Genomic DNA, 15,104 nt, shown 5'->3' with positions numbered 1-15,104 from the left:
TAACGTCGAGTATAGATTTAAGTGTCAGGAAGTCATTTCTGGAAGTATTTGTATGGAGTGTAGCCATGTACGAAAGTGAGACATGGACGATAAGTAGTTTGGACAAGAAGAGAATAGAAGCTTTCGAAATGTGGTGCTACTGAAGAATGCTGAAGATTAGATGGGTAGATCACACAACTAATGAGGAAGTATTGAATAGTATTGGGGAGAAGAGAAGTTTGTGGCACAACTTGACCAGAAGAAGGGATCGGTTGGTAGGACATGTTCTGAGGCCTCAAGGGATCACCAATTTAGTATTGGAGGGCAGCGTGGAGGGTAAAAATCGTAGAGGGAGACCAAGAGATGAATACACTAAGCAGGTTCAGAAGGGTGTAGGTTGCAGTAGGTACTGGGAGATGAAGAAGCTTGCACTGGATAGAGTAGCATGGAGAGCTGCATCAAACCAGTCTCAGGACTGAAGACCACAAGAACAACATCGGTCATAGGATGGCATTCATATATCATACAACCTTTACAGCGGCTTTGATGACCACCAGTACAGTATGTCGGCCCCATACAATGTCACCCCAAAACAGCAGGGAACCTCCGCTTCGCTGCAATCGCTGGACAGTGTGTCTGAGGCGTTCAGCCTGACAGGGTTGCCTCCAAACTCGTCTGACGATTGTCTGGTTGAAGGCATATACGACACTCATTGGTGTGGTCCATTCAGAATGTAGTTGGTCCCATCTGTACCGCACTGCATGGTGTCGTGGTTGCAAAGATGGACCTCATCATGGACATCAGGAGTGAAGTTGCGCATCATGCAGCCTATTGTGCACAATTTGAGTCGTAACACGACGTCCTGTGGTTGTACGAAAAGCATTATTCAACATGGTGGCGTTGCTGTCAGGGTTCCTCCGAGCCGTAATCCGTAGGTAGAGGTCACCTACTGCAGTAGTAGCCCTAGGGCGGCCTGAACGGAACATGTCATCGACAGTTCCAGTCTCTCTGTATCTCCTCCAAGTCTGAACAACATCGCTTTGGTTTACTCCGAGACGCCTGGACATTGCCCTTGTTGAGAGCCCTTCCTGGCACAAAGTAACAATGCGGACGCGATCGAACCCCAGTATTGACCGTCTAGGCATGGTTGAGCTACAGACAACGCGAGCCATGTACCTCCTTCTTGGTGGAATGACTGTAACTGACAGGCCGTCGGACCCCTATCATGTTATAGGCACTGCTCATGCATGGTTGTTTACAACTTGGGGCGGGTTCAGTGACACCTCTGAGCAGTGAATGGGACTGTGTCTGTGATACAATATCTACAGTGAACATCTATCTTCAGGAGTTATGGGAACCGGGGTGATGCAAAATTTTTTTCATGTGTGTAGTTATTCTGAGACTTCTTCTGCTATTTCGCCGATGTCAGTCAACAGCACTTCATAACGATCCATTCACTATTGCATACGGATGTCATATGATACATACTGGATGAGAGTAAGGTGGTGGATGGAAGGGGGTGCGAGCAGAGGAAGGAGAGGGGAGTGCGGGACCTTGTAACGTGTCGCCAGTGATCTTCGATATGACACGCACAGATGTAATATGACACAGGCCAGAGAGTGCTGATGGATGCCGAGTCAACGTATTTTGCCAGAATATACACACACTGCCCGTCGGCCTCTAGCCCAACAAGCGAGCTAGCCACAACACATATTCTTACAAAGACAGGTCTCCAACGATGGGATCGACTTTATGTAGGTTAAGGTCCCAGATAAAACACCCAGCATCCATTCACCTTGGTCGACCCTCGTTTGCCAGTAATTAACGAAAAAAATATTTCGAAATTTTGTCTCATGCTCTACAGTAGTAGTATTGTTAATCAGACTGTTGCGATAGCATAACGGTAACTATGCCATACTGACTTGCACAAGATGGAGAATTCGAAACTCGTCAGGTGCTTTGAAACTTTTTGTTGTTAAATCTTCATCGAAATGACTTTTATTGTTATTTTTTTCAATTAACCTGAATGAAAGTGATTTTTTCAATTTTTGTTTCTTTATCACATTACTTTAATCAGTGTATTAATTGTTTCAGGTGTTGTATTTACTTCTTCCTCTCATTCTTTTCACTTCGAATCTTTGTGTATGTGAATTTCATTATTTTTAATTTGTCGATCATAATATTTAAACGCTTTAAAATGTCTTATTGTCATTCAAAAAAACAAAAGACGAAAAAAACCTTCTCCTATTGACTGTGGTATGGTGTCAAACATATTTTTCGTTACAAGATGCATTACTTTTTTTTGGATGGCAGTTGTCAAATAGACATTTAAAACGTAAATTCTTATTGCACTATGGACAAAACAACGCAGATGAAAATTTAAACCAAAGAACGGTTATAAGTAAAACTAATTCTAGCAAAATTAGGAATAACAATAACGAAGGCAATAACATGGACGAGAATATAAGACGATAAAAGGAAAGAAATTAAATCGAAATCAATAAATAACAATAATGAAATTCACATGCACAATTATCCCAAGTGGAAAAAGAATGCTAGGAAGAAAAAGTGAGAACAATTGCAAGAGTGAACATTCTAAATAAAATGACTTTACAAAGGAATAGAAAAATAAATAGTTTCATTTAAAACAATTATTTGAATAAAAACAACGAACAAAATGAATTCAATAAGGATTAAAAAATTGAAGAATTCGAAGTCTGTAACGAGATACGAACCTATTCAAAGCTGTAGTAGAGCTACTCACGAAATTCAGAATTTCTTTTCATCGATCACTCAGAGACGAGGGCCCACCTGTGTGAACGACTACAGGGTGTGATACCTTGGACCATCACTGTATAACGGTTTCAAAAAGTCGAGCCCACTTTTGGAGACGTCTTCTAGTTAGTGACTCTTCAGAAGTGTAACCACACGTTGTATCATAGCGGCCACTCCTACCGATTTGCGCACACAACAGAAGCGATACAAAGAGTGCAGACGCGACTGTCGATGACATGTGCCACTCGGTTGTGTAGAATGAACACGGGAAGATGTGTCGGCGTGGAGGCGTGACAGAGAGAAAGCAGCTGTAGTGTTTTGACGTGCCCGTAGCCACACAGTGAATGAAGTTGCCTGATCTGTTGGCGTATCAATGCGTATTTTCCAACATGTCTGCAACGAATGATTTCCATCTCGCAAACATTTAATACGGCACAAAATTGCTACAAATCCGACAGAAATGTCAGCTGTTAGTGAATTTTTGTCCATCTCAGTCAGTTTTTGATCCATGATTGTGAACGGAATTCTGCACAGTGGAAAACTGGAGTAGGACACTCCACGAAAGTCGGTCCCTCACAGCTGCACCTAAAGCTACACGTCATCCGTTAGCCACACAACGGCACAACTGGACATTAGATGACTGGAGAGTGTAGCACGTTCTGACGAGTTTCGACTTTGCCCCTTTTCAAACAATGCAGGCCGTTGATTGGACCGACGGCTCTACGAGGCGTGTAAGCTGCTGCCTGTGGACGGTATAGTTGAGACCAGAGTTGGTTCCGTGAAGTTTTATGGGTGTTTCTCCAAGCGTGGATTGCGGCCATTCAGTTACATTACCTCGAACACGAACAGTGACCTTTATTTCAACATTATCGATACCAAGTGCTTCGCATTCTCCTACACCTTATGATGTTTTCCCAGGGCAGGTCAAGTGCATTCCTGGGTACTTGAACGCTCCGACAGTGTGTCGTACCTCGAATGGTCTGCTACATTACCCGATAGCTGTCCCAGAATACACGTCTGTAGCTGTTTATGCAATCATCATTCCCGCAGTCTGACAGCTTTTTGGCTCCCAAACATCAATGAGTGTCTCTAGTTTGATCTACTATACTTGAAGATACTCTTGGAATCTATCCCTTGACGAATTGAGGTGGTGCCACACAGTATTGGCTACGTGTTTACTGGGGATCACTAACATTTTGTTCGGTGCTCTTGAAAGCCTATCAACTTCCTACATTTTTGTTACTGAACAATCATTACTTGTGTTAGTGGAGGGAACGAAGGTCTTTGGAAGATCGACATAGTTTGTACAATGAAGAGCCAAAAGACTGGTATACGTGCCTAATATCGTGTAGGGCCCCCGCAAGCATGCAGAAGGGCCACAGCATGACATGTCATGGACTCGATTAATGTCTGAAATAGCGCTGGAACAAATTGACACCATTAATCCTGCAGGGCTGGCATGGACTTGACTGATGTCTGAAGTTGTGGATTCTGTAGGACTGTAAATAAATCTGTAAGAGTACCAGGGAATGGAGATCTCTTAGGAACAGCACATAGCAAGGCATCCCAGATATGCTCAATAATGTTCATGTCAGGGGAGTTTGGTGGCCATCGGAAATGTTTAAACTCAGAAGAGTGTTCCTGTAGCCACTCTGTAGCAATTCGGGACGTGTGGCGTGTCCTTTGTCCTGCTCTAATTGCCCAAGTCCGTCGGAATGCACAGTGCATATGAATGGATGCAGGTGATCAGGCAGGACACTTACATACGTGTCACCTGCCAGAGAAGTATCTAGACGTGTCAGGGGTCCCATATCACCCCAATTACACACGCCCCACACAATTACAAAGCCTGCACCAGCTTAAACAGTCTCCTACTGACATGCAGGTCTATGGATTCACGTGGTTGTCTCCATATCTGTACACGTTCATCCACTCGATACAACTTGAAACGAGACTCGTCGGACCAGGCAACACGTTTCCAGTCCTCAACAGTCCAGAGACGGTGTTGATGGGCCCAGGCTAGGCGTAAAGCTTGCTGTCGTGCAGTCATCAGGTGTAGAAGAGTGGGAATTCGGCTCCGAAAGCCGTATCGATGATGTTTCAAAAATCCAAATGTGTGTGAGATCTAATGGGACTTAACTGCTAAGGGCATCAGTCCCTAAGCTTACACACTACTTAACATAAATTATCCTAAGGACAAACACACACACCCATGCCCGAGGGAGGACTAGAACCTCCGCTGGGACCAGCCGCACAGGATGATGTTTCGTTGAATGGTTCACACACTGATACTTGTTGATGCCCCAGCATTGAAATCGGCAGCAATTTTCGGAAGGGTTGCACTTGTGTCACGTTGAACGATTCTCTTCAGTCGTCGTTGGTCCCGTTCTTGCAGAATCATTTTCCGGGTGCAGTGATGTCGGAGATTTGATGTTTTACCGGATTCCTGATATTCACGGTACACGTCTAAAATGGTCGTACGGGAAAATCGCCACATCGTCGCTGCCTTGGAGATGCTGTGTCCCAAAGTTCGTGCGCCGACTATAACACCACGTTCAGCAGTAAGCTATCTAATAACTGCGCCTGACACCTTCCTTATATAGGCGTTGCTGACCGCAGTGCCGTATTTTGCCTGTTTACATCTGTCTGTATTCGATTACGCTAGGCTATACCAGTTTCTTTTGCGCTTCAGTGTATTACGGACAGCCAATTACTTATTCGTATGTTCTATTGTCTTCATTCACAAAGAAATCAATAAGATAAAAAGTTATTTCCGCAGCTGTTACAAGAACTTATCGAACGAATTGTGTGTAGTTCTTGTAGCGCAGACATGTATTTTTGTTATGATTTATCTGTCGTATAGAAATCGGTGAAGTGAAGCATCAGTTAGCTGTTACAAGCATTTCTGCTGCCTGCTAGATAGTTTTGTGGGTTGAGAAAATGTTATTGCTACATATTTTACTTTGTCTTATAATATTGGAAGTGAAGAATGTGATAGTGTTAGCGTACAGGACACATAACGTCATACCTCTGGTGAGACAGGCAACACTGTCAGGTTCCGGAAACTGCATTCAACCGGTCTGTAGGTTATGGTACCCTCAAAAGCTTACCAGACTCCTGTTTCTTTCTACGTCTCTCCATTGGAACGTAATTCGATTTGAATTAATTGTGCGATCTTGCCTTCATGAATATGAAATGTGAGGACAATATTGTATATGCATGTGAATTATTTTGGTATTCTTGTTAAGGAATTCCGTTTGAATTCCATCTGAAATGATTTCAATTTGATAAGATTTTTTACAAGACAGGAGAGTAAAGTAATCATCGAAACATAGGTAGAGCTAAATATGTAAGCAAGTCTAGAGGAAATAAGGAATAAACTCCAGAGATCATCAGATGTGGCAGAACGAAAGACTAATAAAAAATGATTAAGCTCAGGAGTGGGTACCCACCGCGATGTGATTTCACAATACCGGTACACGGAATGTACACCATGTGATCAAAAGTATCCGAACATCTGGCTGAAAATGACTGAATAATTCGTGGCGCCCTCCATCGGTAATGCTGGAATTCGATATGATGTTGGTCCACCCTTAGCCTTGCTGACAGCTTGCACTCTCGCGGGCATATGTTCAAGCAGGTGCTGGAAGGTTTCTTGGGGAATGGCAGCCCATTCTTCATGGACTGCTACACTGAAGTATCGATGTCGGTCGGTGAGGCTTGGCGTGAAGTCGGCGTTCCAAAACATCGCAAAGATGTTCTTTAGGATTCAGGTCTGGACCCCGTGCAGTCCAGTCCATTACAGGGGCGTTATTGTCGTGTAACCACTCCACTACAGGCCGTGCGTTATGAACAGGTGCTCGATCGTATTGAAAAATGCAATCGCCATTCCCGAATTGGTCTTCAACAGTGGGAAGCAAGAAGCTGCTTAAAACATCAATGTAGGCCTGTGCTGTGATAGTGCCACGCAAAACAACAAGGGGTGCAAGCCCCCTCCATGAAAAACACGACCACACCATAACAGCACCGCCTCCGAATTTTACTGTTAGTACTACACACACTGGCAGACGACGTTCACCAGACATTCGCCATACCTACACCCTGCCATCCGATCGCCACATGTACCGTGATTCGTCACTCCACACAACGTTTTTCCACTGTTTAATCTATCACTGTTTGGTCCTTACACGCTCACCTGACCACATGCGAAGTCCGTGAGTTCCGTGAAGCTCCCCATTCTGCTCTCTCACGATATGTAATGACTACTGAGGTCGCTGATACGGAGTACTTGGCAGTAGGTGGCAGTACAATGCACCGAATATGAAAAACATATGTTTTTTGGTGGTGTCTAGATACTGTAGATCACATAGTATATCGTCCAATATTTGAAAAAAAAGTAAACTTGAAAATCTGTCAGAATCTTTTTCAATGCGTATATACACCTTCTTAAATAAACTGTCAACTGCATGATGTGCATACCAATTATATTAAATTTTACAGTTCTTTCTGGTATATGGAATCCATACGACATTTCAAGGACTGCCAATTGAAACATCGTGGCTTGTGAGATTGGAGCATCATTTAAAACAATGAAGACTATTAACCTTTATTTATTAAAAAGTAAATACACTGTACTTCCTTACTTCAGCTGTACATAAGGTGCTATGCTAGGCCACTATCTGTGCACAACCATTGCTGAAGAACCTGTTGATCAGCCTCGGCCCCATGCTGAACCTGTTAACAACGTAAGCAGAAGTGTTTACAATGACGAATACGTAGTAACATTTCCCCTTAATAAAACAACAGATATTGGAATGGATTTTAAAAGTCGAAACTGAAACTACTACTGTAAAGTTCGAGCACATATGTAGTAATTATCAATGAAGTTCTATACCACAGAATTAAACGACTTTATTTGGAAAAGTTTACCGACGAGGCTCAGTGTGCGACATTGAGCTCGCATCCATGATCACAGCCTTTTGAATCCCAACTATGGCATCCAGATTCAGTTTTTCACCGGTTTCTCTGAATCTCTTAGGGAAACTGCAGGCAAGGACACAGCCGGTTTGCTACCTCTTGTTTCTTTTTAATGAACATTCTTCTGACTGGCTTGATGCGGCCCGCCACGAATTCTTTTCCTGTGCCATCCTCTTCATCTCAGAGTAGCACTTGCCACGTATGTGCTCAACTGTTTGCTAGAAGTATTCCAGTCCCTCTAGTCTCCTCTAGTCTCCTCTAGTACCATGGAAGCCATTTACTTATCTCTTAACAGATGTCCTATCATCTTGTCTCTTCTTCCTGTCAGTGTTTCCCACATACTCCTTTCGTCTCCGATTCTGTGCAGTACCTCTACCTAATTTTCAACAATCGTCTGTAGCGCCACATTTAAAATGCTTCGATTCTCTTCTGTTCCAGTTTTCCCACAGTCCAAGTTTAACTTTCATACAACGCTGTGCTCCAAACATACATTCTCAGAAATTTCCACCTCAAATTGAGCGCTATTTTTGATACTAGTAGATTTCTCTTGGTCGGAAAAGCCCTTTTTGCGTGTGCTTGTCTGCTTTTGATGTCCTCCTTGCTCCATCCGTTATTGGTTACTTTACCAGAATTCATTTACTTCGTGACCATTAATCCTGATGTTAAGTTTCTCGCTGTTTTCATTTCTGCCACTTATCGTTACTTTCGTCTGTCTTCGATTTACTCTCAATCCACATTCTGTACTCATTAAACTGCTCATTCCATTCAGCATACGCTGCAATTCTTCTGCACTAACTCTGGATACCAATCTCATTCTATCATTGATATCCTTTCAACTAGAATATTAACCCCCTCCCCCGCGCCCCCCCCCCCGCCCCCCCCCCCCCGCCCACCCCGCGAACCTCTATTTTATTTCAATCAGTACTTCTTGTTTATGCAGATTAAACAGTAGGGGTGATAGATAACATCCTTGTCTTCCACCCCTTTTAATAGAAACACTTCGTTCTTGGTCGTCCACTCTCATTATTCCCTCCTGGCTCTTTCATATATTGTACATTACTCGTCTCTCCCTATAGCTTAACCCTATTTTTCTCAGAATTTCGAACATCTGGCACCACTTTACATTGTCAAATGCTATTTCCAAGTCTACAAATCCTATGAAAGCGCCGTGATTTTTCTTTAGTCTTGCTTCCATTATCAACCGCAACGTGAGAATTGCCTCTCTGGGGCCTTTGTAAGGTGTCCGCATTTTTCGGACCTTACATAAGCTTCATACGTATGATACAGAATAAAATCCCCAGAAAATATCTCTATATTTTCAACAGGAAGTAATTTGGCAATCTCATGTACTGAATAACAAAACAATGTCTACCCTTATAACGGCAGGGGCATGCCCAAATGAGATAAAGTGAACGGAGTTTGGAGAACAGTGCAAGTGGCTAATGGCATTGGGAAACCCAATTAACATTAACAAAAGAAGGCCCAACTGCAGTGCAGAAAGAAATAAGGTGAGTACAATATAGTACTTTTTAGAATAAACACAGCCGAGACTGTGGGTAAATTGTGATACTACATTAACGAGGATAGCAGCGACCCAAGCAAGAAAAATAAGAATTCACATATAACGAGGAAGCAGTTGGCCAAAGCGATACTGTGTGACGTAGTAGAACCGCGGTGGGGAGAGTAACGTCATATAAAAGAATTTTGAGAATTAAGTTAACACACAGAGAGCTCTGGTCTCGTGATGGGATACTCACATGCGTGTGGTAAAAGTAGCGAAGACGTTGAGACTGAAACTTTACATTTGCGAAGTGAGGGCGGTATGTTTCACGTATCGTGGCGGCAAACGTAAAGCAGCAGTGCATATTCCTGCGGGAATTTCTGGGGGCTGAGATTTGTGCATGTCGCTCCAGCCCATAGCGAATGTGAAATTGCCATTAATTTCGACTAGGGAACATTTAACATTGTACGGAACGGAGGGAAGTTAAGACTGATTGAATTCAGTCAAGGCCAGAGTAGGGATTTAGCGTTTCAGATCCAGCACGGAGACAACGCCGCCACTGTTTTCGATCGGTAATGTACCAACACGCTTTAGGCGAGTTAAAATGTTGAGTCGATATTTGCTCACTCCAACCTGCATACGTTTCGAATATAGACATTCAAGAGTACGCGATAGTTTTGATTAGTTCAAAAGATAGAGTTCATTCTCCACCAACTTAGCCCATTGCTCATGTACAACAAGGTAGATGTAAATATCGTTGATAAACGTTTAATTGTTTCATTTGTCATAATATTTTCATATATAGAGATAAAGTTTTAATAATCACATATTCAATGTCTACATGGTAATTGACCTGTTGGGAGTTGAAAGTAATTAAATCTTTTTGTATTTACCATATGAACCTTGAAAGGTTTGATAAATTAAAATGTAGAATGAGAAAGGGAGAGGTTGTGTTATCATTTTAGGATAAATCTTAAACTTGTCATATATAGTAACTTGTGTATTCTTGTAACGTCACAGTGGCATTTTAATTAATTTTAGAAAGGACCAAAATTTGCAGCTATGTGGTGTGCCTTTTTGCCACCCAGGGCTTGAGATGACAGTTAAGATCGTGCCGGTACAAACCCCCGTTACTAGATGGACGTTTCTAGTAGGCAAGGACTGCTTTGTGGAGATTCCCGGAAGCGCGCGCCGCGCCCGCGCCAGATTTGCAGAGGTCGGTCTGCGCGGCCCGCAGCTGGGGGCACTATTTGGTTTTCTGCGCATTACGCGAGAACTATGAAGAGCGATGCGGCAGTGGATTGTGGTCTGCAATGTGCACCTTCTGAAAGATCGATGTTTATTTCAAGTCACGAGACGCAAAAGCTGTAGCAACCTCAAAATCGGTTACTATCACGAATACTGAAAGATTAATAAAAATAGTAAACAACAACTTACAGGGACGAGCAGCCACTCATTAAAAACGTTTCGTCATAGCGGATCGAGTGCCGTAGTCGTACGTTAAGATTCATAAATAATTAAGCTCGTAAAGAGCAATAAACAAAGTTTGATGGGAAACTGTTTACAAAATCATAATCATCATCATCATCATTTAAGACTGATTATGCCTTTCAGTGTTCGGTCTGGAGCATAGTCCCCCTTATAAAATTCCTCCATGATCCCCTATTCAGTGCTAACATTGGTGCCTCTTCTGATGTTAAGCCTATTACTTCAAAATCATTCTTAACCGAATCCAGGTACCTTCTCCTCGGTCTACCCCGACTCCTCCTACCCTCTACTGCTGAACCCATGAGTCTCTTGGGTAACCTTGCCTCTCCCATGCGTGTAACATGACCCCACCATCTAAGCCTGTTCGCCCTGACTGCTACATCTATAAAGTTCATTCCCAGTTTTTCTTTGATTTCCTCATTGTGGACACCCTCCTGCCTTTGTTCCCATCTACTAGTACCTGCAATCATCCTAGCTACTTTCATATCCGTAACCTCAACCTTATTGATAAGGTAACCTGAATCCACCCAGCTTTCGCTCCCATACAACAAAGTTGGTCGAAAGATTGAACAGTGCACAGATAACTTAGTCTTGCTACTGACTTCCTTCTTGCAGAAGAGAGTAGATCGTAGCTGAGCACTCACTGCATTAGCTTTGCTACACCTCGCTTCCAGTTCTTTCACTATGTCGCCATCACTGTTCATAAAATTCAATAGAAAATTCATGACGTAAAGAACGGCACTATATAATATTTTGGGTGGCATCACACGTATTTTAAACTAGTTAAGTTGTACTACACACTTAACTTGCAATAGTTATCATTGTTTGCAAATTATTATTAACATTTATCGCCCACAATTAATAAATTTTTATAGATATGAAGATTTTGAGCATCGCAATGTGTAGATCGCTGTTGATTACGTCTAAAAACGGTGCCACATGCAGTCCTATGTTAAAATTTTGCAGCACAAATGTTAACACACAAATTTGCGCCAAGTGGCGAAAGTTTGCAAAAACTGAAACTTGATTTACGGGCGATAGAATAATCCTAGAAATTAATGTAACATAGTATATTAGACGTACTTTTTAGCGCGGTTCCGATGGTGTACTTATTTCTGTCGAGGAACGTATGTATCAAAATTTGTAACCTTAACTGGTGATACTGGTACTTGCATTGCCAGGGGGTTTACGTCCGAACCTATATAAGATAGTGGCCATCTTGGCCAGAGTTCAGTCGTTGTGTAGCCGCCCTTTTTCTGTTTTCGCATTTTCGTCTACTACGTGAAAGTCTGATTTCGTTTTTTACACATTGACTGTCATTGTAGGGTTTTACTTTTATTTAATATTGTCCTAGCTAACTATCAATTTCACCACTTTTAAAACCCAATGTTAAACGTGGGTCACTACACGTATAGTCTTCCCAACTCTGAGAGAAAAAATCTTTAGTAGCTTTACTACCAATGTTTACAGACGACGATACTTTAACATTTCGTTCAATTGTTTTAGTTACGAATCGCTAGTTTGTTCTTGGCATAGATCACGTAACCTTAACGTTTGTTAATCTAACTTAAATTAATGTTAAAGACTTGTATTATGTTTCAAATTAACAACGTTAGTTTATTGACAAGAATTATTAATAAATAGGTCCACTCATGCGATCTCATTCAAACAAGTGCTTTAATTAGATGTCTAAGTAGGATTCCCACTAGCATCAGAGATGTTAGATAATATCCTGTCATTTTCGGTAAATAAGTTATTTCTATTTAATATACGCAAACTGTCATTAACTATGATCACCAGTCGCGTGAAGCTAAAGTTTCCCACTATCACAATCCAAAGTCCGAATCCGGTTATAGTTTTCCATTCAGTAAAGCGATTAAATATTCACATGAATTGACATTAAAGGCAAAGAGATTACTATTCACCTTCCCGTTTATCTAATCTGATAAAAGTCCAAATTAAAGTCTTGAATTGACAATCCTCAAAAACAATCTCCTCACTATCTATTCTTGATGCCCGTTTAATAAAGTCCCAATTGTTGTTCTCTAAAGCTGTACATCCTAAATAACTTCCGAACTAGAACAGACTAGAGACTGGAGTATCGTAATTACAACGTATGGCTATTTATACGTGAATAAATACTGTCTTTGGTGTCCCAGGCCTACGTTCTATGACTATAATATTGATTTTCTTACGTATTGGAATAACTAATATTTTAATATTTTCTACTGTTTCTTCCCGATCACATGTTTCTAAAATTTATAATTAAATTTTCCTTCTCTTTTCTTTTGCTTTCTATACTAGATATTTCCCTCTATTTGTTTTTTATTTGTTTTTCGTAACTACTACTTGTGGAGGGACTTGGGTCATTTTGTGAATTGATATTTTAAGGACATGGGAGCTAATTTGGGAGCTATTTTTGTATTTTCAACACCGATAGGCGCTGTAGGTGTTACAGTTGGTCAGTCGTTTTGGAGGGTGGGTGGCGAGCAAGCCCCACTTGAGGGTGGCCCATGTGGTCGTTTGAGAATCCTTTTCCGCGCCGATTTATTTCGACAAAGAGTATTGTTTAATAGTGCAAGTGCTCAAGCATATATTTGGTGAACTGGAAGTGCTACGATTATTTCTGTGAGTGCGATTTACGAGGTGCACATCGTCGTAAGTGAACATGTGGTGAACTATGATTTCGCGCTAAAACTGTTAGAACAAAGAGGACAGTGGGACTTGTGGTTCTGTTCGAATTGATTGAATAACTTTCGATTACAGCAGCCCACATTACTGCTATTGGGGGCTAGGAGTCAAATTATTATTAAAAAAAAAAGCTGTAAACCGTCTCACCAGTGCTAATTTCATTGTGTGAAAGAAAAGGACAACGCCAATAAGTAGTGATTGAACTGTGTCGTGAAAAACTGATTTTTGTATAACAGTCGCCAAATTCTCGTTCCATAGCATAAACTGTACTTATGTCTGAGTGAAGAATTAATTCAAAATTTATAACAAATGCGCGGCAGTGGAAGTGTACTAATGCACCAAGTGTGGAAATCATCCCCTGAGACTTACGTGAGAGCCAAATTTTGCAATAACATTTTTAACCAACATTTGTATATGCAGCATTTCGTGGGAAAACGCTGAAACCGCATTTCTTTATTATTTTACCTCCCTGTCGCAAGATACATTATCCATTGGCGTGTGAAATACGTTATCCACTTGCATAAAACTGTAAGACATGTCAGCGACCTTACAAATGGCTTACCGTGCCGGGATACTGAATAAACAGCATTCGGCTGAGATATAAAATACAGGATTTTGAATTAACAGCATTCTGATAGTCTATTGAGGGTAAACAAAAAGCTAATTCAAAATGGAGAAAAATAGTTTTCATTGAAATGTGACTCAACTATGTAGTAGTAAAAAAGTTAAGTAAATAAGTGTAGATAGATGTGTATTTGTGTATGTTTTAATTGCTGGCGCAATACAATGTTCTATACGGTTGTGTTGAGTTCTGTCTCAAAACCAGTAACAAAAAAGGCTAAAGGAAAGACGAGGGAACGTATTGAATATAGAACTGTGTGAATCATATTTTGGGGTAGAGTCAAGTCGTATAATCTGATGTTAACGGGTAGTAAGGTTCGAAATACTAACCAACAGCAACGCTAAGAGGAACGATCAAAAATGACAGAAAACAGTAGGTCAAGGTAGAGAGAAGTCATGGCAGACCTTGATAGGATCGAGTTGGACACGCAACAGCCAGATAAGCGTGAACAACACGAAACAGAGGACGTAGAAATACCGAATGAGACCGAAAATGTAACACATGGTGTTCAATATGGTCAAAGAAATGGACATGAGGACAGCATTGCACATTATTCAGATGTAGAATCCGTTGACAGTAATTTATAGTTTGTAGAACCGAACGTGAACATATTGAATCAGACAGGTTTGCAACCACATGGAAGAACGAGTGTTAATGCACCTACACTGTGTTCAGAAGAGAAGGAAACGATTCAGGAAAAACGAGAGAGGGAATGGTTACATCAAATGGCAACGGGCGAAAATTATGTAGGAGTGGAAAACGCCAACATACGTGGTATGTAACAGCGGTTATTACAACAATCTCAGGAATCAGACAAACGTTTATTACAATACTCTCAAGAATCAGAAAAGCGTTTAGAAGGGCGCATAACCCAAGCACAAAAAGAATTAGCAGGGCATTTAGAAGGGGCATAACTCAAGGCAAAAAGAGTTAGAAGGGCACATAGCACTGGGGCTGAGAGAAACTAACAAATAAATAGAAAAAACCAAGGTCAGTTAGACCGAATCCGAACTGAAGCTCAAGAAGCACAAATTACGCTTCAAACGCTTGTTACAGGGCACACACAAATGA

The 15,104-nt window shown here is 41.4% G+C and overlaps 1 protein-coding gene across 1 annotated transcript in view; it reads right to left on the bottom strand.

Annotated features, from left to right (window-relative positions):
* Nucleotides 1-7,334: 7,334 nt before the first annotated feature.
* Nucleotides 7,335-15,104, bottom strand: part of LOC124720346 — a 175,149-nt gene continuing 167,379 nt past the window's right edge. Inside the window, exon 6 of the mRNA XM_047245675.1 lies at nucleotides 7,335-7,488. Coding sequence (XP_047101631.1) covers nucleotides 7,466-7,488 — 23 coding nt within the window. The 3' untranslated portion in view covers nucleotides 7,335-7,465. The remainder of the gene's footprint in view (nucleotides 7,489-15,104) is intronic.

This window comes from Schistocerca piceifrons, chromosome 11 (assembly GCF_021461385.2).
Source record: "Schistocerca piceifrons isolate TAMUIC-IGC-003096 chromosome 11, iqSchPice1.1, whole genome shotgun sequence".
Classification (NCBI taxonomy): Eukaryota; Metazoa; Arthropoda; class Insecta; order Orthoptera; family Acrididae; genus Schistocerca; species Schistocerca piceifrons.
Note: the sequence above shows the minus strand (reverse complement) of the source record. Positions and strands in the feature narration are given on the sequence as shown.